General features: G+C 38.9%; 1 protein-coding gene across 2 annotated transcripts in view; it reads right to left on the bottom strand.

The window, feature by feature from the left end:
- LOC119478654 (transcription factor 4-like) overlaps positions 1-25083 on the bottom strand; it is a 227091-nt gene that overhangs the window by 78521 nt on the left and 123487 nt on the right. For both annotated transcript variants that reach the window (XM_037753537.1, XM_037753538.1), the window contains one exon: positions 23320-23369. In XM_037753537.1, coding sequence (XP_037609465.1) covers positions 23320-23369 — 50 coding nt within the window. The remainder of the gene's footprint in view (positions 1-23319; positions 23370-25083) is intronic.

Here is a 25083-nt window from a genome sequence, read left to right as displayed (position 1 = left end):
AAAAGAGAGGAGGGAAGAAAAGAAGAGAGGAGATGAGGAAATGTGTGAGAAAAAAAAAGGCGGACGGGGAGAAAAGGAGGGAGGAGATGGGAGGAAGCAAGGGTGGACGAGACAAAAGAAGGGAGGAGAGGAGAAACAGAGGTAGAAGAGGAGGAGTGGCGGAAAGGAAACAAAGGTGAGGGTATAAGGAAGAGGGAGGAGAGGAGAGAATTATGGATAGGAGGTGAAAAGTGGAGAAGAAAAGATGGGGGAAGAGGGGAGGAGAACGGAAGTAGGGAAGGTGACCAGGTTGGAAAATAAGGGTGGCAAAGAGAAAAGAAGGGAGGAGAGGAAAGGAGATGAAAAGAGAGAGGGGAGAAGATGAGGAACACACAAGGGTGGAGGACACAAAGGAAAGGAGGAGAGGTGAGGAGAAACAGAGGTAGAAGAGGAGGAGTGGAGGAAAGGGGAGGTGAAAGGGACGTGGGTAAGAAAAGAATGGAGGAACAAAGAAAGGCAGGGAGGACAGGAGAAAAGGTGAGAGGAGAGGGAAGTAAAGAAATTAAGGCAGGAAAAGAAGGAGCGGAGGTAAGGGGAGGAAAAAAGGAAACGAGGGAGAAAGTAGAGGAGAAAAGCAATGATCCAAGGAGAAAAGGAAGGAAGGAGGGAGGGAGGAGGGAGGACATGAGGGAGCAATGGAAGAGGAAATACAAGAGGAGAGTTTTAGCTGAGTGTTCAATTCTGTTTTTAAAAACTCATTCAAAGTGACCTTTGACCTTAAGGTGGTACAGTCTATTCCAAGCGCATACACCCTTGAGCTTCCAATCTATTTAAGGTGGACCGGAGACATAAATGGGACAACAGCTATTGTCTGTCTCCGCTTTAACGGTCACACATCCTTCCTCTTTTCATCCCTTTCTCATCCTCCCTGCCTTCTCCCCTTCCTCCCTCCCTCCTCCCTCTTCACTAACGCCCCTCTGTTTTCTTCTTCCCTCCTCCCTCCCTTTCGCTTGCTACTTTCTCTGTTAAGTCTCCTCATCGTCTTCCCTTCCCCAATTCCTTGTTCTCTTCTTGTTCCTCCTTTCCTCTCATCCATCTCCTCCTCCTTACCTCCTCTTCTACCTCCGCCCTATTACTTTGTCCCCATCACCGTCTTCCTCCTCTTCCACATCCCTCCTTTCCCCAACTTCCGTCCCACTTTGCATTCTTCTCCTCCTTCCTCACACCCTTCCTCATCTTCTCCTTCCTCCCCCATCTTTCCCCTCCTCACACTTTAACTCCCTTTTTCCCCCATCTCAAGATGCCATGCCCCCATCCAGTTTCCCCTCCTCTTCCTCCCTTTTTCTCCCTTATACTTCGTCACTCCTCCTCTCCCCCTCCCTCCCTCTCTTCTCCTCCTCCTCCTCTCTGGTTGTGAGATGACAGTTAATCCCTGGTTGAATTATAATCTCACATTTCATCCCGATTTCACGCCGACAGGATTTTCTTCACATTACGCCGCCCAGTTGTCAATCTCTCTCTCTCTCTTTCTCCTCTTCTGTCTTTCTCAATGTCTCCCGCTCTTTCTTTACATCTCTTTTTGTCTCTGAGTTTGTTTTCTCATCATATTTCTTTCCCCTGTACTATTTCCTTCTAGTCTTTCACATCTTTCCTCCTCCTTTCTTCCACTCTCTCCTTCCTTTTTGCCTTGTCTCTTTCATGTTTCCTTCCGTCATTTCTTTTTGTTCTAATTTCCTTCATTTTTTCCTCCTTTCTTTCCTTCCTTCCTTCCCATATTCTTCCTTTTCCTCTTTCTTTTCTTCTTTCTTTATGTTTTTGCAATAACTCCCTTTGTTTCTCTCTCTCTCTCTCTCTGTCACACATGGATCAGTGCTGGCCTAAAGGCCTGGGAACTCTCTCACACACACTCAGCACGACTGCACTTTGTTCTCTTCATATAGCCACTTCCTATCGTGAGCCTTTGATTCAAGTCGTTTTATGTTGCAGGCCTGAATTAAAGTTATCGACAGGATTGAAGAGTCGAGAGCGAGGCAGCTACACACACACACACACACAAATGCACACACAGTGATGGACAACCATGCATACACACAGAGGACCATAGAGGTACACACACTTTCACATTTGAAACAGAGGCACATGTAAGTGCAGCGAGGTAGATTGTGAATGACCGAGTATGAGACAGGTGAGATCAGTATATGTTTCCATCCAACTGTTGCACAGATTGTAAGAAACATTCAACTTGAACTCAACTCACAATCACATATCTTCTTCTCAGTCATTGGAGGTATCCATCATGGTATTAAAGTGAGAAATGTGCCTAAACAACATACAACAAAGCTCCTTTAACTTGCCTCATAATCATCCTCATAAGATTCTGACATTTTCTACAGTGGTCCAGGTGATTGTCGTCTGTGTCCATGGTTACAGCGCAAACACAAACTGCTAGTATAGCTAATGCAACATGACTTCATGGTGCAGATTCGCCAAAATAACATTAGGTGAAAATAGACAGGGCTCAGGTGGAGCCCACAGCTGGCTCACTGACATGGCAACATTACATCACCTAAAGCATGATGGGATCTCTCGTGGCAAAAGCTCCAAACATATTAATGCAAAATACGAATAAGAAAGAAATACACAAAAAAACTCAGTTACAGTTTTTCTCACTCACTTTGGCCCATTTGTCTTAACTTTCTCTAAACTGTGTGTGCAATTGTCACAACTGTTTCATAGGACATCACAACTCTATTGTGTGTCTTCAAAAGATGGTAACTCACCCAAAACATTTCATTCATGTTCCAAAACTGAGTTATTGTGTCAGTAAATTGGCCAATGCCACCGAAATGAAAAGTTGTTTTGCCATCGTGTGAGCTGTACTTGTCAAAATGTTCAGATGTTTTTTTCACCATGGCAGTCAACCCTGGAAATGTTTCTCATATAAAAATCTCTGTTTTGTTCTACCTTTTGTTGGCACTGACTGCTTACTGTACTAGACAAGAACATCAGTTCTGTCTAGCTGAGTTTTTTACATTCCCATTTCAACAGTGTTGGTCAAAGTTTACTGGAAAAGACAGTGCAGTAAATCAGTTCAAAACAACAAATTGTACCTTCTCATCATAGATATTTATGGAATATACATGCATGTCTGATAGATTTTTGTAATTGAATGGATCATGTTGCATTTGATGGCTCAAACGATGTTTAAAAGTTGTGAAGAGTACGACAAATTCACATCAGTTTTGATTAGCAAGACGTGCAAGTGGTTATTGTACTGACTCTTTTGCACATGTGCGAAAACATGTGCAATTTGCTTGAATGAATGAAAAATTTAAATCTGTTGTGAACAACAAACTAACTGTTTAAAGATTTGAACTTAATGTTTAGAAAAACAAACAAACAATCTTATTCAAGATGTGAGCCAAAGTGAATGAGAAAAACATGTAATGTACGATTTTGACATAAGTACTGTCCTTTCATGTACAGATATCTGCCAAGTGTTGAACACCTGTGGACATACAGGCATATAACTCAGGCTGGTCTCCTACACCGTTCATAGCTATATCTTCAAAAAGTGATGCACTGTAATTGATATATACCCCACAAAATCAATTTGAATGCAATCCACATAATTGTCAACCAGGAAATATAAAGAGCAGTGAACGCCGCGTAGGGAGGAGGTCAGGGTGGACGGGTGGGACAAAAAATACCAGACTTCTACCCAAGAGACTGGCGTTCGTGTCTCGTGTGAAACAAGAAGTCAACATTGATATATTTGTCACGTAACTGACATACTTAAGTCACGCCACTTCCAGAATTATTCTAAGCTAAACCACAGTCTTTTCCTAAACCTAGGTAGTTTTGTTTGCCTAAACCTAACTAAGTCGATCTTTTCCAAAACCTAACTAAGTAGTTTTCTTGCCTAATTCTAACCAAGTCGATCTTTTCCTAAACCTAACTAAGTAGTTTTCTTGCCTAATTCTAACCAAGTCGATATTTTCCTAAACCTAATTAAGTAGTTTTCTTGCCTAATTCTAACCAAGTCGATATTTTCCTAAACCTAATTAAGTAGTTTTCTTGCCTAATTCTAACCAAGTCGATATTTTCCTAAACCTAATTAAGTAGTTGCTGGACATTCGTAGGAAAACAAACAAAAAAGTAGGAATAACTATTTCGTAACATATCATACGAACCGTTACATGAGAATACTTTAGACGCTGATAATCCCTGATAACGCCCATTCAATCGGCTGATAACATTGGAAGTGGGTGGTCTTCCTCTATCAGAGAGAATTGGACTTCTGAGTGCTGCTGTGTGCAGTCACCAATGCTAAGCTAGCTGTTAATGGTCACTAAATACGTCCAAGTTGTAGTAAAAGTTACTGTAATTACAGAAGATGTGACGTGTGGATGTGGAGACTTTAACCTGACGTAATGTAAGACAGATAGATAGATAGATAGATAGATAGATAAACAATATGTCTGACAGACTAAAGGAATGAAACTGAGAGAAGAAATAAAGAGAGAGAGAGAGAGACAGCTCTTCATTCTCTCTCCGGTGTAATCAGGATAAAAAACCTGACGTGGCCTCAATTCTGACGGAGAAAATCAGACGCTAATTTTCCTCCAAAAAACAAACTGAGAGGGAGAGAGACACACACACAGTACCGCAAGTGTTTGGAGAGGGTGTGTAAGTGTGTCTGTGATGTGAGTGTTTGAGTGTCTGAAGAAGCGAGTGTGTGTGTGTGTGTGTGTGTGTCTGGCATCCATCAGAACCACAGCTTGCCGAAAAAACAGTAAGCACAGTGCAGAGAGAGAGAGAGAGAGAGAGAGAGAGAGAGAGAGCGAGAGAGAGAGAAAGAGAGAGAGAGAGGCGAACGAACGAGCGCTGCTGCACGCTAATTATGTATGCATGATTTAATCTGCAACTCAATAATATGCAAATATATTCATATGTTAGTTTCTTAATTAAAAATGCAAAGCAGCCCTTATGGTGATTTTTCTGTGATTTTCTTTTCAGCCTAACAAACGGAACATTTTTAGAAATTCAACAAATTGGAGGGAAGTGCTACGGTGGGGGGTTAACAAAAAAAAACTTCCTATTTCAACTTCCTGTAGACTGAAAATAGAGGAGGAGCTGGAGGGGGGGGTAAACTTGTTGAATGAAGGTAAACTTTGTCATAACATCTTGAGGATATTTTGAAGACAAGTCTGCTTTAATAGACGTTTGAGAAGTTAGTTTGAAGGCTACAGTAGGCTTGTCATATGGGAGTTACCTGCCAGTTTCCGACATCATCCGAGTCATAATCATAATTATGACCTTATGAAGCTCTTATGTATCCGAATTACTGTTAACCCTCTGAGACCAACAAAAGACCAATTTTTGTGTTTTTTAGTGGGGTACAGGGCGTATTCAGGGGGAGTTAGCATGCCAACAGTAGATGTCACATAGAAGTGGTGTACATCATCTGAAAGCTGGGAACCTGAAGATTAATTTGAGATGCAGCACTGTGAGTCAAGTTGTCCTAGTCATAAATCAGAAATAAACATGAACGAAGCTATTTATTAATTATAAAATAAACTGTGAAAGTTTAAAAGGGCTAATAACATTATGATAGAAGTATATGATGGCCATTCCCATGCTCTACTAGGTCTCATAAGTTGGTGCAGCAAGTTTTGGGTTGATACCATTTGTTACACAGATTTGGTGCTAAAGTTAACCATTTTTTACCTCTTGAGAATTGATAAAAAATATCAATAATCCCTCCAAAATACCACATTTGGCCACCAAGACCTTGAGGAACACCATAGAAAAAGCCATGCTGTGATGAGAATTGCATTTTTTGGTGATTGGATGGCGAGCGTTTCTGTTCTGGAAACTGCTCAGAAAGCTCCTCATTGTCAATCTACCTAGGATAACTATCCATCCTCTGAATGCCCTAGGTCTGTAGTTTGTGGTTGTAAAGTGTCACAATGCTGTGATTATCCTAGAGGTCACAACAGGTCATTTTACACAGTGACATCAAGTTTCAAAAAATGGTCTCAATACAATGAAATGGCTACTATGGGGACTAACATCATCACACATTAATACATTAAATTGGGCTCACTGAATTCACAAGTCTTAGCTTTCCAGTCATGCCCAATTTATGTAATTCCAAGACTGTTTAGGGACCCCAGTATGCAGAAATATTCAAATAAACGATTTTAGAATAGGTGAAAACACATTTATACTGCATTCAAAAAACTGCATGGAGCGTTATAGCTTCCTTTCCAACAAGCTAGAATGACATGACGTTGTTACCAATGGATTTTTTTTCGTTTCGTATGATATCTGTACATTCACTCTAACTCTAAAACTGAGCCTTCCTGTAAAGCCAAACTGTCTGTCAAGGTAATTAAACGTTCATTTAATGGATATAGTGCTTTATTGACAACACACTGTACTGCAATCAAACTGTAATCATACACCTGCCTTCATTCTGTACAATTCTCCTGGGATGTGTTACATAAAAGGGACTTATTGTTGGTGCCAGTTTCACCACTTTAAGCATCAATTTCACAACGTGTTTGGAAAAATTGCCTTCACAATTTCAAACACTTTCACTGTTTCCACTGATATTTAAAAATAATGTCATTACAGGTGTCACAAAGTATACTGTAAGACCTCTCTCATACACTCAATTTGCTAAGTTCGAACTTGGCAAGTTCAACTCAGGACTCGAAAATCCAGAGAGAGGATGCAGTCCAATTCATTTGCAATTGGGACAAGCGTGTTGTTGCTGATATCAACAGCTCAGCAGGGTTCAGGTGATAATACTTCAACGCGTCTGAACACCTGTTGTGTGACAAAATAATCTCAACTCAAAGGTCCACTGACAGACCTTTTCACTTTTTCAGTGCTTTCAACCAAACTGACCGTGAGATATAGATTTTTTTATTGAGGAGTGGCATGATATGATAAGGAGCAAAAAGTCCAGAAAAGCAGCTCTTTAACTGCCCAATAACAAACATAACCCTCCACTTTACCTTCAGCCAAACCAATACTACTTTCCATGCAGCCAGGAAAGGCAATGTCATTAGGTCAGTCCATGAAGCCCGCTGACATTAGTGATCCCATGACTTTACTCTAGTGCCACAATGAGGGCGAAAGTTTTGTTTATTAGTCAAATATATCAACAATAATTGGACGTAATGCCATGCAATTTCATACAGGCATTTATGATCCCCTCAGGATGAATTATAATAACTTTCGTGATCCCTTAATTTTGCTTTTAGCGCCACAATCAGGTCCAGTTTGTGACTAGATGAGAAAGTTTTCTTGCAGCGTGTTCAGCAGTTCAACAGTAAAACCTGACTTCAGGTTCTTGTGGTCTGGCTTTGTGTGAAACCTGCTGTCTTCCTGCTGAGCAGCTCATTCAGCGCAGAGTGCAACCCGCTGCTGAGAGAAAGGCTCGCTCAGCGCTTTGTGTTCAGGTATACTTTACACAGAGCGTGCTCGGAATGAAAACAATGATTAAAGATGAAGCTAATCCACACCACCGGCGTGCATTACAGCCACACGTCCAGGGTGTGTGTGTGTGTGTGTGTGTGTGTTATGAGGCTGATATTCAGATCGCTAAGACGCAGGCTTTGTTGGAGCCAACGCTCTTTTTTTCACATTATACTTTCACTTCGTATCTTCTGCCTCTCGTTCCGTTTGCTCTTTTATTTGACCTCTTCCTCGTTTGTCTTTTATTCCCTGGTACTTGTTTCTTTTCCTTCATTTCTTCCTCAGTAAGTTCTAAAAGTTCATGCAATTTCTCATCTCTGGTATAACTCTCATATTTCGGTGGTTGTTTTTAGTTATACATATGTAAATGTGTTATTCCATATTTAGTAGCGATGGGGGAAAAAAAATGGATTCACCTATGTATCGCAATTCTTTTTTCCAATTTGGAAATAGATTTTTTAATGCCAGAATCGATGTATTTGCTTCATGTAGGTCTATGCAGAGGTAGAAGGAAGTTACCGCTTTTATTGGTGTAGTCTGAGTAACGTGACGTCATGTCCGTTCCATATCCGTTCCGTATCCGTCTAAACCAAAACAAACCGCAGCGAACCAAAACAGGTAGGCATAAAACGGCGGAGGGTCCGTGTGGATACGACCTGCACCCTCACATGTTAAATCCAAATTGGTAAACACTACACATACAGTAAAGTATAGAAACACTTTGGGTTTGACACATTGCCAGGAGAAGCAGAGCTAGACATCACGGCTAAAGCTGCATGCTAACTCTGTCATGGACAGGTAACGTTATCGTATCGCGGTAACGTGCGGTCAAGCCAGCCGTCACTCTCATCTCCGTAGTCAAATCAGCCGACATTTTTACTGTATCGGTTTAGATATTTTCCAAAGTAAAAGTCCCTAGAAGTGTATGTTTCAAGTTTGTCCCATGGTCTAGTGTTAAAAAAGTTAACAAAAATCTCAATAAATCATTCGTATCGAACCGCAATACTTGTAGAATCGCAATACTTAAAAATCGCAATACATATTAAATATGTAAGTATTGTGATAGTATCGAATCGGGAGGTAGTGTATCGTCCCAGCCCTAATATTTAGAGCATGCATTAACAGATGTCAAACATATGCATCAGATCAGGATATACGTATGTAGAGGGAAATGTGTTATTAAAGTCACAAACCCCCTCAGATATAATAAGACAGTGGACTGACGACCCACAACCTCTCGAAACCCTCTTAACGTTAAGAGACTTTTAAAATAGTTGTTAAAAAACTCATCAAGATTCAGCGACTGTGTGATAAGTGCTGATAAATATCTCTCACATTTTGCTTTTTCTGTGATCACAAATGAATTTTTCTACGAGAAAACGGTTTTGACAGCTTGTCATGTTAAAATCACACAGCATATTAGCTGTCAGCAGGCAGCGCACTCCAAACACTACTTGGTGTTGCATTAAAGGAAGCTCTGACAACTGACAATTAATAATCAACTGCAAAAATTAAATAAATAAATAAAAACAAAACATGTCGCGTGAGCTTCTTTCATCGTGGAGGAACTTCATCTTAACTTATTCCTGCCGACAATTAGTGATCAGAGTCATCTTGTGTAATAAAAGATGAATATTAAAAATGATTTCACACTCTAAAATTAAATGGGGAAAAAGTCTGACATTTTGTGCAGCCGAGAAGGACAACTAAGAAATATTTAACACATTATCAACAACATAAAGCAGTTTTGTCACCACAAGTACAAGCTGATTTGCGTGCGTGTATGAGTGTGTGTGTGTGTGTGTTTGATAACGTGATATTCATCGTAGTCTTGGAGCAAATCAGAGTGCCGCTCTCTGCTGCCGGTTACTGCAGCCAAATGTTTGTTTGCACCAGGGATCGTCCACATCTGCAACAGGCATTCGTGTGTGTCTGTGTGTGTGTGTAAGAGAGAGAGGTCTTTGTAGAAACCAAATGTCCTCACGAGGACAGAAAGGCAGCGAACATCTTCAGGCAGAGGTCATTTCATTGACCAGAAACTTTTGACGCGTCTGAGGCAGTTGTGGAAGAATACCCCTTTCTAAATGCCAACACGCCAACATGGCATGTGCCGGGGACGTGTGGTGGTGGAGGGGAGTTTGAGTAGACTTTATTCAAATTCTTGCCTCACTAGCTCTGACAGCTACCAGGGTAAGCAGTGAGCTATAGAGTGCGCCAGGGATGACGTATATTTGTAGGCCAACTAGGAAGTTAGCATCGCCCTGGGTTCCCTTGACAAAAAGTCAATGGGATTTTTACATTGGCTTTTGGATTATTGAAGAAAATAACCTCCATGGCAAACAAGCATTTATGATACTTACAAGTTTTGTTCAGCAAGATAATCCAAATGAACACTACTTTATGATTTTTTTTAAGTGGGAATGCAATCGCCAGAAGTAAAAAGCTAATGTTAGGCTATAGACGAACTACACCACGGTCGCATGAGCACGAGTATAAACAACGAGGCTGTAAAGGAGGACGAGTCGGTGTGATGACGTTAAGTATAGTCTCATTTAGCCACTTGTTAGCAAATGCTGTTAGTAAAAGGCTTCAAAATTCACTAGTGGGGTATTTAAAGGCATCTAAAATCCCGTTAAAAAACCCATTTACTTCCAGACGAGTGAACCGGAAGTGCTAAAATACTAACTCATTTCCCAGTTTTAAGACTCATTCCTGTAGCACTGTATTGGTGCACCAATTTAACATTTATAAATGATGGTTATTATAAAGTGTTACCCAAATTTGACTTTCCCTGCTGAGGTTTGTTTACATCTAAATATATATCATCTCAGTTTCAGCATGGACTTTTGAAAGAAATGCAACTGAATATCCTCAGGAGTAAAGGAACACATTAATACAATAAATGTGTGTGGCTGGGTGTTTCTCTTTCTAAATATGGAAGTTACATTTGTGCATGTAGCCCACGGTGTAGTCTATATCATGTGTGTGAAAGATTTGTGTCAAACGAAAGTTCTCTTTAGGGAAAAGATGCACAAACAGCATGTGCACACACAAACAGGTGCCTTATAGTTGAATGAGTCAGTTTCCCATCTGACACAAAATGGCGGCTAAGTGTACCCGTGTGGGACATTTTGGGGCCAGGAGCCAAGCTAATAGCTCATACTCACACAGGCACGCACAACTGTTAATTGTGTCATTAAGCGCGTTACAAGAAGTCCAAAACCAAAGTGACTTAAAAGGGAAAAGAGACAGACTGGCAGATATTTTTAAGGCATTAAGTGGAATGAGTCATAGAAGCATCCACACAACATAGCTGAACACACAGCTGCTCGTGTGTGTGTGTGTGTGTGTGTGTGTGTGTGTGTGTGTGTGTGTGTGTGTGTGTGTGCGTGTGTGTGCGTGTTGGGCAGTTAAACCATGAGATCATCCCTGGCTGCTCCCCGGGTTTCTTCAGTATAAACAGTGAAGCTGGTGCAGGACAATGGCACCATTCTAAACTCAAGTCGCTGAGTTCATTATTGTTTTATATCAGAACACCTCAGTGTGCATTATGACTCCTATGTTCACACTATGAGCGACAGGCTACAAGTCATTTTCAATGGAAGCCGATGACATGAAGCTACAAATTGACGGCCCGATGCTGATTGACAGTCGTGACTCGCTACAAATAAAGTTGAGCTGGTCTCCAATGACGCGGTGAAGCATCAACCACGCATATGCTTTTGTAACACCTTAATCCATTCCATCTAAAAAAAATGCAGTTAGCTAGTTCCCAGTGCTATTTAATGACATAACTATGTCAACGAGCGTTTCAGCGACACTTGAACGGCGACTTGGCGACAATGTAGCTGGCCACACTTGGCCGCTTTGTAGCTTTTGTCGCTAGTAGTGTCTACCTTAATATGAGCTCTTACCAACAAGCTGTGTTTAAACCCTCCTCCATACAGTGATTTTATTGTAAAGATGTTTTTTTTATTCTATTTTACACACTCTTAACTGGAGTAACATGTTTATTTTTTCCAACAAATCAGCTGATTTTTTAATAGATTTTTAATAGGGCTGTCAAAGTTAATGCAATAGTAACACGTTAACTCCTCTAATTTCTGTAATGCATTAACGCAACTTTTGATTTTTTGGTTGTATCCGTTTTAAAACCAGAGTGAAGATACTGGCATCATATGAAACTAGAAAACCTAATGAATCCATTGGTACCAACCATGTCATACTAGCTTGTCGAGAAGGAGGCTAAATAACACTCCAAACTTGACTAAATTTTGACAAGGAAAAACTGGCATTACCATTTTCAAAGGGGTCCCTTGACCTCTGACCTCAAGATATGTGAATGAAAATGGGTTCTATGGGTACCAACGAGTCTCCCCTTTACAGACATGCCCACACTGACAGCTGTTGTTGCCTGTTGGGCTTGAGTTTGCCACGTTATGATTTGAGCATATTCTTTTAATACTAAATGCAGTACCTGTGAGGGTTTCTGGACAATATTTGTGATTGTTTTGTGTTGTTAATTGATTTCTAATAATAAATCTATACATACATGTATAAAGCAGCATATTTGCCCACAGAAGTATGTGAACAAGGCTGTCCACAAACAGCAGGTTATGTCATCACACATGTTAACTCTTTGGGTTCAGAGTCAGTCTTCAGTGTGCAGGGAGGAGAAACGGTTAACAGTAGCTGCCTGCTCGGGTCTGTGGCTCCTCTGTGGTACCGGGGGCTGCCTGAAGGGGCCAGTATGGCTCACCAAACCGCTTCCCCGTACCCCCCCCCCACCACACACCACACACCACCCCCCATCCCTCCTCCACCCGCGGCCCACCGGGGACCGCCGGCTCTCCTACTGTGCCTTCTGCAAGACCTGGCTTAATTTAATTAACGCTGTCGACTTTAAACAAAACCACATCTGAGCCGAGAGAGAGAGAGAGGGAGAGAGAGGGAGATAGAGAGAGAGAAAGAGAGAGAGAGTGAGAGGGAGGGAGCAGGAAATAGCCAGAGATGGGAGCAGATCGCCCCGGTCAGATCGCTGACAGGATTTAATCGGTTCAGGGTTTGACAATACTTTTCGGGGTCTGTTTTTAAAAAACAAACTAAACAGACATCCCAGGATTCCTTCTTTAATAGCAAAGGAAGTCTGCTTTTTAAAGGCTGGTGCAGGTAGGGAGCTGAAGGTGAGACTTCACAGTCTGGATCCTCTAGTTTCAAAATAAAATGATGAACTTCAGGTAAAAATGTGATTTCATGGTTGTTTGGCACTTTGAAAATGACGTTTTTCATCACTGCAGCTTTGGTATAACACGTTGCTGGTAGATACTTTAAACCTTCTCTGTGTTTAGACATGATAAATGCTTGACAGGAATGATGTTGAAGTGGGAGGATGAAATGAATAGACAATGTTTTGTTTCAGAATGTTTTGTGAAATTGTTAAAAAATAATAAATTATAAACTTCTGTTGGAGAAATGTAACAATTATTGATTGATTTAAAAAATAAAATGGGGAACTTATTTGACTAATAAGACACTTCTACATTCATAACATTTCACAGATTCAGTTTATATTTATGTAACACTGATATGTGCCATTTAGAAAATTACATTTGTCATCACTTTAGCTTAATCTTTGGTATAACACGTTGCTAATAGATACTTTAAACCAATGCCTTCTCTGTGTTTAAAGATGATAAATGCTTTACATGAATGATGTTGAACTGGGAGGGTGAAATGAATAGACAATGTTGTACATTTTGTGTTTTGCTTCATAATGTTTTGTGAAATTGTTAAAGATAATAAACTTCTGTTGGAGAAATGAAACAATTATTGATTGATTTAAAAACAAAGTGGTGAATTTATTTGACACTTCTACACACGCTCCACATTTCACAGATTCAGCTAATAAACATGCATGTAACATTGATATGTAATTTTGGAAATTAAGTCACGTAATCATCCTGAACAAAATTGTGGAATTTCACAAATCAGATCCTCCATGAAAATGTAGTGATGAGTTATATTTTTTTTTCCAAATTTTTCTCTTAATAAAAATCAATAAGATGCATATTTAAAAGAAAAGCTTTGATATATTGAATTATTCACAGTTTTATTTATTTTTTATTTCATATCAAATGTTCAAGATTAGACGTGGAGTAATAAAAAAAGCACATTTAAATTTCGGAAAATATGTTAATGATAATAATGGACATAGTGTAAATATCAGAATTTGAAATTTGATTAAAAAAAAAACTGGATTTATTTTATTATTTTGGATTGAGAATGATCAGGTTCAGTTTATATTCAATCAGAAAAATTCCAATCTAATATTAGACAACAAAATACAAACTCTGAAACACAAGATCCTTAAAGTGTCTTTAGAAAACTTCTGTTATGATTTGACTCTATATATAAATACATTTAATTGCAGATGATCCAGACAATATTACAGCATTTAAAAGATCCACCAGCCTTTAAATATAACCTCCATTTAATCCAATAGAGCAAAAATTAACAATTTTTGACTATTAATTATGTATAAGCAGGTTCCACTTTATTAAAGTGGGAAATATTAAGACATAAAATAAAATGTTTTCTTCAACGATGTGTCTTGGATTAATTTCACATGTAATCCCTCCCTGAGTAAAATCAGTTACATTCCCAGGCCAGTCTAAAGGCTGGACCCAGCGTCACCATGAGAGAGAGAGAGAGTGTGTGTGGGTGTGTGTGTGTGTGTGTGTGTGAGTGTGTGTAGAATTGGGACAAAAAGAAAATCATTAAATGGGTTAAAAATGATTAAACGCTCTCATGCTGACAGATGCATCATTTCATTTCTATTTCCTTTAATAGCTTCATTTTCGCGGTTTCATGATGGCCATTTTTGGGGATAATCTTGATACACAGAATACGTGTGTGTGTTTTTGTTGTTTATTCCATCAGCATTAGCAAAGCTCTGAGGATGAGCTGGAGACTCTCTATCAGCCTGAACAACAAATTAACTAAAACAATCATATCTAAAGGAAAAAAAAGATGCTGTTATCCTCCCAACACCAACAAAGAAAAACAACAGCGAGACGGCACTCTGCAACCTGCTAATGTTAGCAACTGATGCCTAATTTCCTTTTGATTACAAAGACATCCCACGCTCTCCTCTCAAGTGACGTTTAATTGTTTCTCAAAGTAAATCATCAACTCAGCAAACTAAATTTGACAAACAACAATAACAAACTTGCAGCGCAGGGAGACGGGAAGGAGAGGAGGTGGGTTGGGGGTGGCGGAGTGAGGGGGGGAGAGAAATGAATTAATTAAAGGAAAAAGAGCCATCGGCTGCAGTGGATGGGAAACAGAGATGAAAGAAAACAGACAAGACTTTTTGCCTTAAATGAAGTGCGTTCACAAGCAGGAGCATATGGGAGGGCAGCAACACAACAACGAGGAAAACAAGTTTGAACACGCTAAAATGGCACTTCTGAATTCATCAGAAAAAGCGGAAATGTAATAGAAATGCAGTGGAAATGCGAGAAAGCATGTCCATGTTCCTTATGTTAGAGATCTCAAACAACAACAAAACACTGATTAAAGTGATAAAAAACATCATATGTGTGAAAAAAATCTACAAATTTAAGACAAAAATGTCGACGTTAAGATCCAACAAAGTCGTCAGAGAACGCAAACAAGAGGATGAAAAGCAACTCAGCTGTATAGGAGGCTGTCAAAGACCACTGAAAACAAGCTTAGAGGCTGAAATGACACTTCAAAATCTCTTTGAATTCAGCAGAAAAAGTGTAACTTAGGGTAGCGAAGAAATCAAACCAAGGTCAGTATTTTTCTTTTAGAAGAGGTTTTAAAACATCACCAAAACAACAAATTCAAAAAGATGAAAATAACGCTAAATGTTGAGCCATTGAGCACGACTTTCAACAACATATTTTTCGTGCGTTTAACCTACAAATGTCCAGAACACGTGACCCATGTGTCAATTTCCGCTCAAGTCTTTTCAAAATAAAACTACTTAGGTTTAGGAAAAGATCACGGTTTGGGTTAAAATAACTCCGGAAGTGCTGTAACTTAAGTATGGAAGTTACGTGACAAATAAATCAACTTTGACATGTGGTTTCACACGGGATATGTACACCGATCTCCTGGACGAAAGTCCTGTGATTTTTGACCCACCCGTCCACCCCGACCTCGTCCCTACACAGCGTTCACTGCTCTTTATACTTCCCGGTTCACAATTACGTGGATTTCATACGCATTGATATCGTGCTGACCATCATGAAAACAATTTGAAATTTGTGTCTATGTACACGAATCAATACGTTAAATTTCGAGACTATTTCACGAACTGCTGTGCAACCGGGCTGGTAAAGGAGGAAGTCAGGTGATGTAGCATAACTCGAGATAAAGACTGTATATGGAGGAGGTTGAGGTGGATGGGTGGGTCAAACAAACGCAGGACTTTCACCCAGGAGACCACTGTTCATGTCCCGTGTGAAATCAAAAGTCAAAATTGAGTTATTTTAAGTTACATACAAGTGTTAAGTCACATAACGTTATGTTAAGTAGGTTACTTAACTTACGTAGCATACGTAACGTAACCTTCTAAACTACGTAACAAACATACTTATCATACCATATCACGATATTACGATATCCAAAATCTAAAAAAGACAATATCTAGTCTCATATCACGCTATCGATATAATACCGATATATTGCCCAGTCCTGACGGACGCTTGAGCAACACGTCAACACCGACAATGTCGCTGGCCACGCTTTTGTAGCGTTGTCGCTCGTAGAGTGAACACAGCATTAAGGTTAGGGTTGGGGCCTGTTTACCCATGGACAGTTTTCTCACAAACAGAACTTTTGTTTTTGGCCTCTGTGTGTTGCCATAGAACCACGCACACTCACACACACTCACACACTCACACACACTCACGCTTACATTACAGGCATTCCTCTGTGAAGCTGTGCTTGTACTCAGAGCAGGTGCAGGCTGGGCAGAGAGAGAGAGAGTGTGTGTCATTTCATGTCTTCAGTTACATTCAGTATAAAAACATCACAGCGTGTTAGATCATCTGTAAATCCGTGACGTCCGGCTAGTTCATCACCATCATTCAAATAGCAGTATGAAAGAACTCTACTCTATATATCTGACCCTTTTTACAGTCGTACCGTTGTCTGCTCTGTTCCTTCTTTCTCTTATTCTGCACTCCTTTCCTCCACATCTGTATTTTAAATTCCATCAGTCTGGTTTTTATAATATTTCTGTCGTGAATGTGTTCCTCCGCAGTCTGCAGATGTAACTGTAGTTGTTTTGTGTGTGTGTCTCTACATTTCATAGCCCAAATCCAGTGAAATGTCCACCGAATGTCTGCAACACACACTCTGCATACATACTTCTTCATTAAAAAGGAGACAAAGCTCAGATCATGAGTAGTTTTTGACCCTGTGGGGCTTTCTAACCTTCAAACAGCACTGCTATTATGTCCAACAAAACACACATCCTGTATTTTTAAATACAAAACAAATCGTACTTCATTGAAATAAACTCGATTAAACAAATGCATGATTTAATATGACAAATGAAATACATACAGAGTAAAAGAGTTCTTCCAGAGGGCAGTCAAAATTAAAATAAAAAATATCCGAAAGTATACCTCTTATCAAAATGCACATTATAGGTATGTACATAAGAAGTACAAGTTCAAAACATTACTTTAAGACATTACAAATTTATTGTAAACTTCATAGTTAGCAGCATCAGTTAAATTCTAAGTCAGATCTGCGATTAATGTGACAGCTTTAACACTATACTCAGAATACCAAAATATAATAACTAAAATAATACTATTTTTTATTTACTTTTATTTTTAATATTATTATTATTTTGTTATTTGACTTATTTAATTTTTTTACCATTACAAAATTTCTTAATCAAATGTATTATTGCTACTGTTATTATTTATTATTATTAATTTATTTGTTATAATATGTTGGAATTGTGGGTGGGGTGGGAGGGATATACAGTAGCTATTATAATTTTGTTTTCTTTTTCTGAGAAATATCTACTGTAAGGGATCACAATTTAACAGAGAGTATAATAATAATAATAATACTAAAATGAAGAGGCATTTAACGAAACAGAGAAAAAGTTAAAAGAGTAAATCAGTGAGAAACAATATGACTAAAACAGTGAAGGTTTTTTACATTTAACAGCTATTGGAATGAGATGAAGATCAGCAACAGTATCCAGTTAGATCAATATCAGATATCAATCCAAGCTGTATTTTAGGATCTTGTCGCTCAGTAAACAAACTTAAAGGTGTCATCAATTTACAACTACAATTGCAATTTTTCTGAGATTCAGCTTCACTGATGTGACACACACGTAGAAATAGATTATTTATACCAAAAAAAAATAAATAAATCCCCCAAATTATTTCGAAAAAAAATAAGATTTCAAGCTCAATAAAACTGTGTTGAATAAACAAAAGAAATGCTTAAATCAAAATGTTAAAAATTGAATTTTCCGCACTAAAGAGACGGGGGGAAAAAAGACGAGGACAAACAGCTCTGTCGGCTGCTGAGTGCAGGAATGAAAACACATTTCAGCCTCATCGCCGACGCTATTGGCAGCAAGTTTGGAGGCCGGACCATCCGGAAAAAATTCAGTGGAAGAGAAAGGAATCTCTGAACAGACCGTCGAATGCGGACTCTTTATGGGACTGATCTGAGCAGCTGACAGGGTTACAGGTTCAATCTCTACAGCGAGGCACACTATAACAATGCATTTCATATGCAACTTTGTTCTACAGTTTTGAGCACCAGCAGGAAACAGTCTGCAATAAAACAAAATCAACATCATTGTGGGATTCATGCAGAGTCTTTCTATTGATCTTAAACAACCACTATCAAACACCACTGCCACTCTTTTCACTTCATTTACTATAAAAATCCTGCACACAGTATTTTTTGTCCAATCTGGTCTGGTTTTGTAGCTTCATGTCAAACCGGTTTGATTTTTTTTACACTGGTCCAACTCTTGCTGTCATGAAATCAGTTAACTTGCTGTTAGCTACAGATTTTTTCAGCCTAAATTTCGGTGAATCTGCACCATTATATTCCATTAGCTGCTAGCTATTCCTGTTTGCATTGTAACCACAACAACCACTGGACACAGAAGAAAACATGAAGAACAGATATATAGTAATACAATGGCTAAAGTGTTCTGCTTAAGTATTTCAGTTTTTTGGTCTTAAGCAAAGTTTAGAGCTAAAAACATTGGACCTAAATCCAAAACAGAAGTGATTATGAAAATGAACACCTGTCAGCAATCTGATGCTTTTTCAGAATAAAAGCCACAGCTCCAAACAAGCTGAAACTGACTCATGACACGACAGAACCTGCTATTCAAATTTACAGAAAAATAAGAGGTATACCTATTACCCACAAGGCTCTCTGTACAGTTTCTGCTCTCTCTCACAACTGATACTCGTGCCAACAAGCAGGCAGAAAGTGCCTCTGAATTTATTTTCCTGCAGTCAAACCACCTCTCCATTTCACAGGCAGCAGGTCCTCTCCTCGCTCCTGTTCTCTTGATGTGAACGGGAGGAAGCAGGCAGGATTACTCACATCACAGAGGTGGAAACAGAGAGGGTTAGAGCAGAGAGAGGAGGCGGCTCAGAGCGCCGCAGACATGAAGGCGATGCAAGTACAGAGATCCAAAAGCTGGATCACATGACTGTCGACACTAGACTTTAACGACCGCGCCGGTTAGTCGGTCAGACGGTAGTGTGGACGTTCTTGTACAGCACAGACGTCATAGGGAGGTGGTCGGGGGTTTATTAGACATACAGAGCTCAGGGCGTTTAGGCTATTAAAACATCTCAGGATAATCGTTTCAGTTAAATACTGAGTGTCGCCACAAACAGCCAATAAACTACTAGCTAAGCTAGCTAGCAGTTAGGGTTGGATGCGTGGCTCAAACACGGGACTTTGACCCAGGAGAGCGGTATTAGTGGCGCGTGTGAAACAAGGTTTCTGTTGCCTAAAACTAACAATGTCGTTCTGTTGCCTAAACCTAACAATGTCGTGCTTTTGCCTAAACCTAACAATGTAGTTTTGTTGCCTAAACCTAACAATGTAGTTTTGTTGCCTAAACATATCAATGTAGTTTTGTTGCCTAAACCTTACATTGTCGTTTTGTTGCCTAAAGCTAATGATGTTGTTTTGTTGCCTAAACCTTATGATGTTGTTTTGTTGCCTAAAAAAAACGATGTAGTTTTGTTGCCTAAACCTAACGATGCAGTTTTATTGCCTAAATCTAAGTATGTTGTTTTGTTGTCTAAACCTAACGATGTAGTTTCGTTGCCTAAACCTAACCTTAAATTGTTTCTGTGGTGGTGACAGATAATTTTATCACATTCCGTTCCACCACCATGTAATGTACTCTCAAGAGGTCGTGGTCATTTCACGTATTCGTGTGAACATAATCGTCCATAGTTAATCGTGATAATTGACATTTATCTGTTCAAAATGGACCTTAAAGGTAGATTTGGCAAGTATTTAATACTCTTATCAACATGAGAGGGGGTAAATATGCTTGCTTTTTGCAAATGTATGTATATATGTATTATTGGAAAATCAATTAACAACACAAAACAATGACAAATATTATCCAGAAACCCTCACAGGTACTGCATTTAGCATAAAAAATATGCTCAAATCACAACATGGCAAACTGCAGCCCAACAGGCGACAACAGCTGTCACGTGTCAATGTTTAGTACTGGAATAAAGGTACTTTCCACTGTATATTAGTGCAGAAAATATATTCTAATGGTAAATTAATTAAATGAAGCAATGCCTATTGTTTGACATCATGTCTCTCTATTACACAGGAAACGTCTCATCCGTCCACTTCACCCACACAAAGGATGAAAAACAACACCAACCAGTCAAACAAATCACGCTTCCTCACTGCTTTTTCTTTTTTTTTAACACCTTTCCTCTCCTAGTTTCCCTTCTTTCCTCCTTCCTCTCTCTCCCCCCCTTCTCCCCCTCCCTCCCCAGGCTGATGTAGACACAGAGAGGCGGAGGAAAGAGAGGAGGAAGCGCGGGACAAAGCGGGCCGAGGCCACAGAAAGGCGGACTCCTGCCGAGCCAAAGAAGCGGCTGACACGCCGTGCATTCAGCCATCGTTAACTGGCGATTAATGAGGTCAGCAACAGGGAAAAAAACCCACCTCAAAGTTAAAATTAGAAATAAATCTAATGAGCGTTGGATCTGCTAGTACAGATTATTTTCATGATCAGTTTCATGGACATCGTCTACCTGCTGCTTTGTGTCATCAACAGTCGCCAACCCAAACATACATTCAATTTACAGTCAAATGAAACAGAGAATAACAGCAAATCATCACCTATGAGGAGCTGGAGGTTGGAGATTTTCACCCCATTTGTGTCCTCATAATTGATTAACAAAATTTTCATCAAGTAATCGATTGATCAACAACCAGAATAAGGTCGTAGTTAAACTTAACAAAATCTATTTCCACACAAAAAATGTGAAAAAAACAAAAGTGTATTACAAAAGAGTGTGAAATTATGACAAATTACAACCTGCAGGTGAAAGAGCAAAATGTAAAACGAAGATTGCAGAAAAGTCAAATATGTGCATCAGCAACATCAGCAAGCGTTCTGCCGCTTCGTCTCCTTCTGATTCAAACAATAGCTGAGCTGCAGGCCTCAGAACAACAGCTGGGGTCAATTCAAGCCGCTTACGAGGAACCGAACACTGAAAACTGATCAAATAGGGATGTTTTCTCATCATATATTTTCAGTTGGATTCTGCACACAGACAAACATGCTTTACAGAAATTGTTTGATTCATGGCTGATCTGTTTAAGGCTGAAACTACTTATTATTATTTTAATGAATATCAAATGTCAGAAAAAAACAATGTCGTGCTCAAACATGCTCTCAAAGCCCAATGTGTCTTCAACGTTGTTTTGTCCAACCAACATCCAAAGATTCCATTTACAATGATATAAAACAGAGAAAAACAGCAAATACAAAGCACAAGCAAGTGCAAAGCACATGTCTGGTGAAGGACTTTTCAGCAGATTTTGTGGGGGGATGGTTCTGTTTCTTCCTCTTTGAACTAAAGATGCACCGATCCGACTTTCTTTCAGTCCCGATACCGGTAGCAATACCTGGGCTTTGGGTATCCGCCGATAACGAGTACTGATCTGATACCGGTCTTTAATTAATAAGCTGTATGGCTCACTGTGGGAAAGCGACTTAAACATTGCTTTCCTAACTTTGTAAATCAAAATGTAACAAATAAATACATGGATATAAATTTATCGAATTGTTATTTATTATTAAAATAATAAATCGTACAATAACAACTTGGCAAAAAAAATCTTCAGGAATTACAATACAAGTGTAAACCTTTTTAATGCAGCAACAAATTGGTAAAACTTAAATAGGAATTAAACTTCCAGTATATAATGTATATAAACATAGAATATAATAGATCAGCCCCGATGTCACGATAACCGATCCAGCTATTTGAGTCGGTATCGGCACAATATCCGATCCGGTGTCGGTGCATCCCTACCTCGAACTGACTAAACTGAGTTTATTCCTCAAGTCCTCCAACCGGCAACACATCAACTGGAAATAGTTTCAATCCTAAAAATCCCCAAATCTAATAAATTAAGTAGCTAAATAATGGGGAAATCAGCACACAGATTGAATGGTGGTCATCACGTTCGATCTTCAAAAACAGCTCATTTCAGCAACACTTTACTCCACGCTATCATATCTAAGCAGTATATATACATGTAATAAATGGTTTATAACACACTATCATATAGTTGTACACAGATACAAGTGTTTATTTTTAATAACTATATGGATTGGGCACCCATATGATGATGAATTCAAAAATAGTAAAACACGGTTGTGAAAATATTAAATATATCTTCATGGACAAGTGGAAGGACAAGTTATAATTGTTGTCATATACAGTATATTAATAAACACTTAAAATGTCTTTATACCTGCAGGCGACTACATTACAGTTTGTTATAAACTATTTACTAAAGGTTTGTATACTGCTTATGAATGCTAAATGGGGGAAAATGAAGTAAAAAAAAGCATGTTTAGATTTGTTTTCACTTACCGTACCCCAATTTTTGTATTTAGAGGAGTATTATTTAGTATTAGTATCTATTCTGGGATGAAACTGTCAGCTGATTCCTAAAAAAACAGGAACCGACAACAAAAAGCCGACAGCTGTTTGTGTCCAGCTCCGACAGCAGCATCTCCACAAATTCACAAAACCTGGCAACGTGTGCAGCTTTTCTTCCTCTACGACTCCATGTTCATCAGGACTTCTGTCCTTTCAAACAAGCTAAAAACAATACAACCTCTGAGCGGATCGACTCGTGAGAGTTTCAGTCCAAAATGCCACAGATGGATCCAACACAATCACTGATAAATCAATACACAACTACATTTCTTAAGATTTAGAACAATAGATGTACAAGTAACAATAGTTTTTTTTATCTATTCTGGCGTGGAATTCTTCCAGTTGATTCCCCCAAAAAATGGGAACCGACAACAAAAAGCCGCCAGCTGTCCGTGTCCAGCTCGGCTCCGACATCTTCACCTCGACAAATTCACAGAACCTGGCAACGTGTGCAGCTTTTCCACAACTGCTACGACACTAGTTAAGCGATTCATGAGCATCAGCAGCCTTTTTTCTTTAGACACACACTCGAAGCAGTGATAATACCGCAGAAATAATAAAAAAAAAAAGGCATGTTATCACTTACTGAGGATGGCAAGCCGGGAGGGACCTTCCGCACTTTCTTTGGGTGAACCTCTGAAAGAGAAAACAAAAAGCAACAAAACAATACATGAGGGTTTAACAGGCCAAAAGGCTTTTATTTCTGTTTTAAAAAGGAGCTTCTAGTTTGATTTGTTTGAATTTAATCGATCACCCCGAAGAGGAAAGAGCGAGGCCACTTTTCCCACCGCTGTCGATATATTCACAAAGAAAGCTGTCACTGCAAACAAGCGCGACACAATAAGATGCAGCAAATAAAACGAGAGAATACAAAAAGGACGGGGTTGATTTTTTTTTTCCTTTTTGGTTTGATAAAAGGAAGCAGGGCAGCTTTTGACATGTTTATATTATTTTTCAGGGTTTCTCTCTCAAGGGGAGCGAGGGAGCGGTCTATTAACTGGGAAGGTGAGACTTTGATGGAAAAATGAAAGAGCACCTTTTTTTTTTTTTTTTAAATTGGCCCAGAGTCGTCGTTGTGTGTGCGTGTGTCCTTCCAAGGCTAAGGCTACCAAGGCTACTACGTGGCCACTATTGTCCTGCTTTCTAAAAGACTTCCCTGTATCCCCTTTAAAAACACACACGTACACGGACAAACAGGATGGTCACACACGGACACGGACACACAATGCTCGGCCTTCTAGAAAAGAAAACACAGCGGCTGTGAACTGGGAACAGTCTAGGTTAAAATGTTTCACCAAGGTCACTGAAAAAAGTTTGTGTTTGGGGACAGAAATGTAAATGAAGGCAGACGGTTATCAAAGCTATACTGACATGCTGCTATATTTCTTCAGCCTAATAATGGGAATATTAGGAATAATGAGATTCAGGTATAAAATCTAAAAAAAACGATTGATAGGCACTGTTGTTGTAGCTCATAATCTGGGATATAATTTGTGTTAGATTTGGTTTCAGACTACGCAGTAAAACATCCAGATTTAGACAATCAGAATGCGAAAAAAGAAAGAAAAATAATTAAATAGAGTATAGTAGAATAGTTTCCATTGTTTTAGGAATTTGTATGAATCAAAGGTGTATCTTAAAAAAAAACAGAACAAGGCAGATCATCATCAGTATCATTATTATTATTATTATTACTATTTTTATTATTATTATTATTATTATTATTATTATTATTATTATTATTAATAATAAGAAAATGGGGTTTAATACTAAATAAATCTTCCAAAAGACTCATTATGATTTTTATTTTTTTCATTTATTATATTTATTATATATCATTTATTTATTTGAAGAGATATTTGTTTATATTTGTCTATAAAGTGAGTGAAAAAACCTGAAAAACTCGACAGCCCAAGCTCGTATTACGAACTGCATGTTTTGTCAAACACACTTTGGGCCCAGTGAGGCGGCGCTTGATGTGCTGATGGGGTTGACAGCGACTTCTAAAACTAATGTATTTAATGTATTTTTATAATTTAGTTGCATATTTATTAGGTCCACCTAGTGAAACATAATGCCCTGCAATATAGCCTAAATAAAGGTTATAAAGGAATTCACTTTAATGTAATTTTGAGGCTGCATTATTGAAATGTATTATGTATTATTTTGTCCACCCTATTTATATCAACTGACCATAAAGTTGAATCAACACTAGGGCTGTACAATTTAGAAAAAATATGCAATTGCGATTATTTTTGGACGGATATTGCAATTGCGATATGATTTGCAATATTGGAGGGAATGATATTTTTTTATTCTCAGTTTCATTGAAAAATATATTAAAATGAAC

This window comes from Sebastes umbrosus, chromosome 19 (assembly GCF_015220745.1).
Source record: "Sebastes umbrosus isolate fSebUmb1 chromosome 19, fSebUmb1.pri, whole genome shotgun sequence".
Taxonomy (NCBI): Eukaryota; Metazoa; Chordata; class Actinopteri; order Perciformes; family Sebastidae; genus Sebastes; species Sebastes umbrosus.
This window is presented reverse-complemented; position numbering and strand designations above follow the sequence as displayed.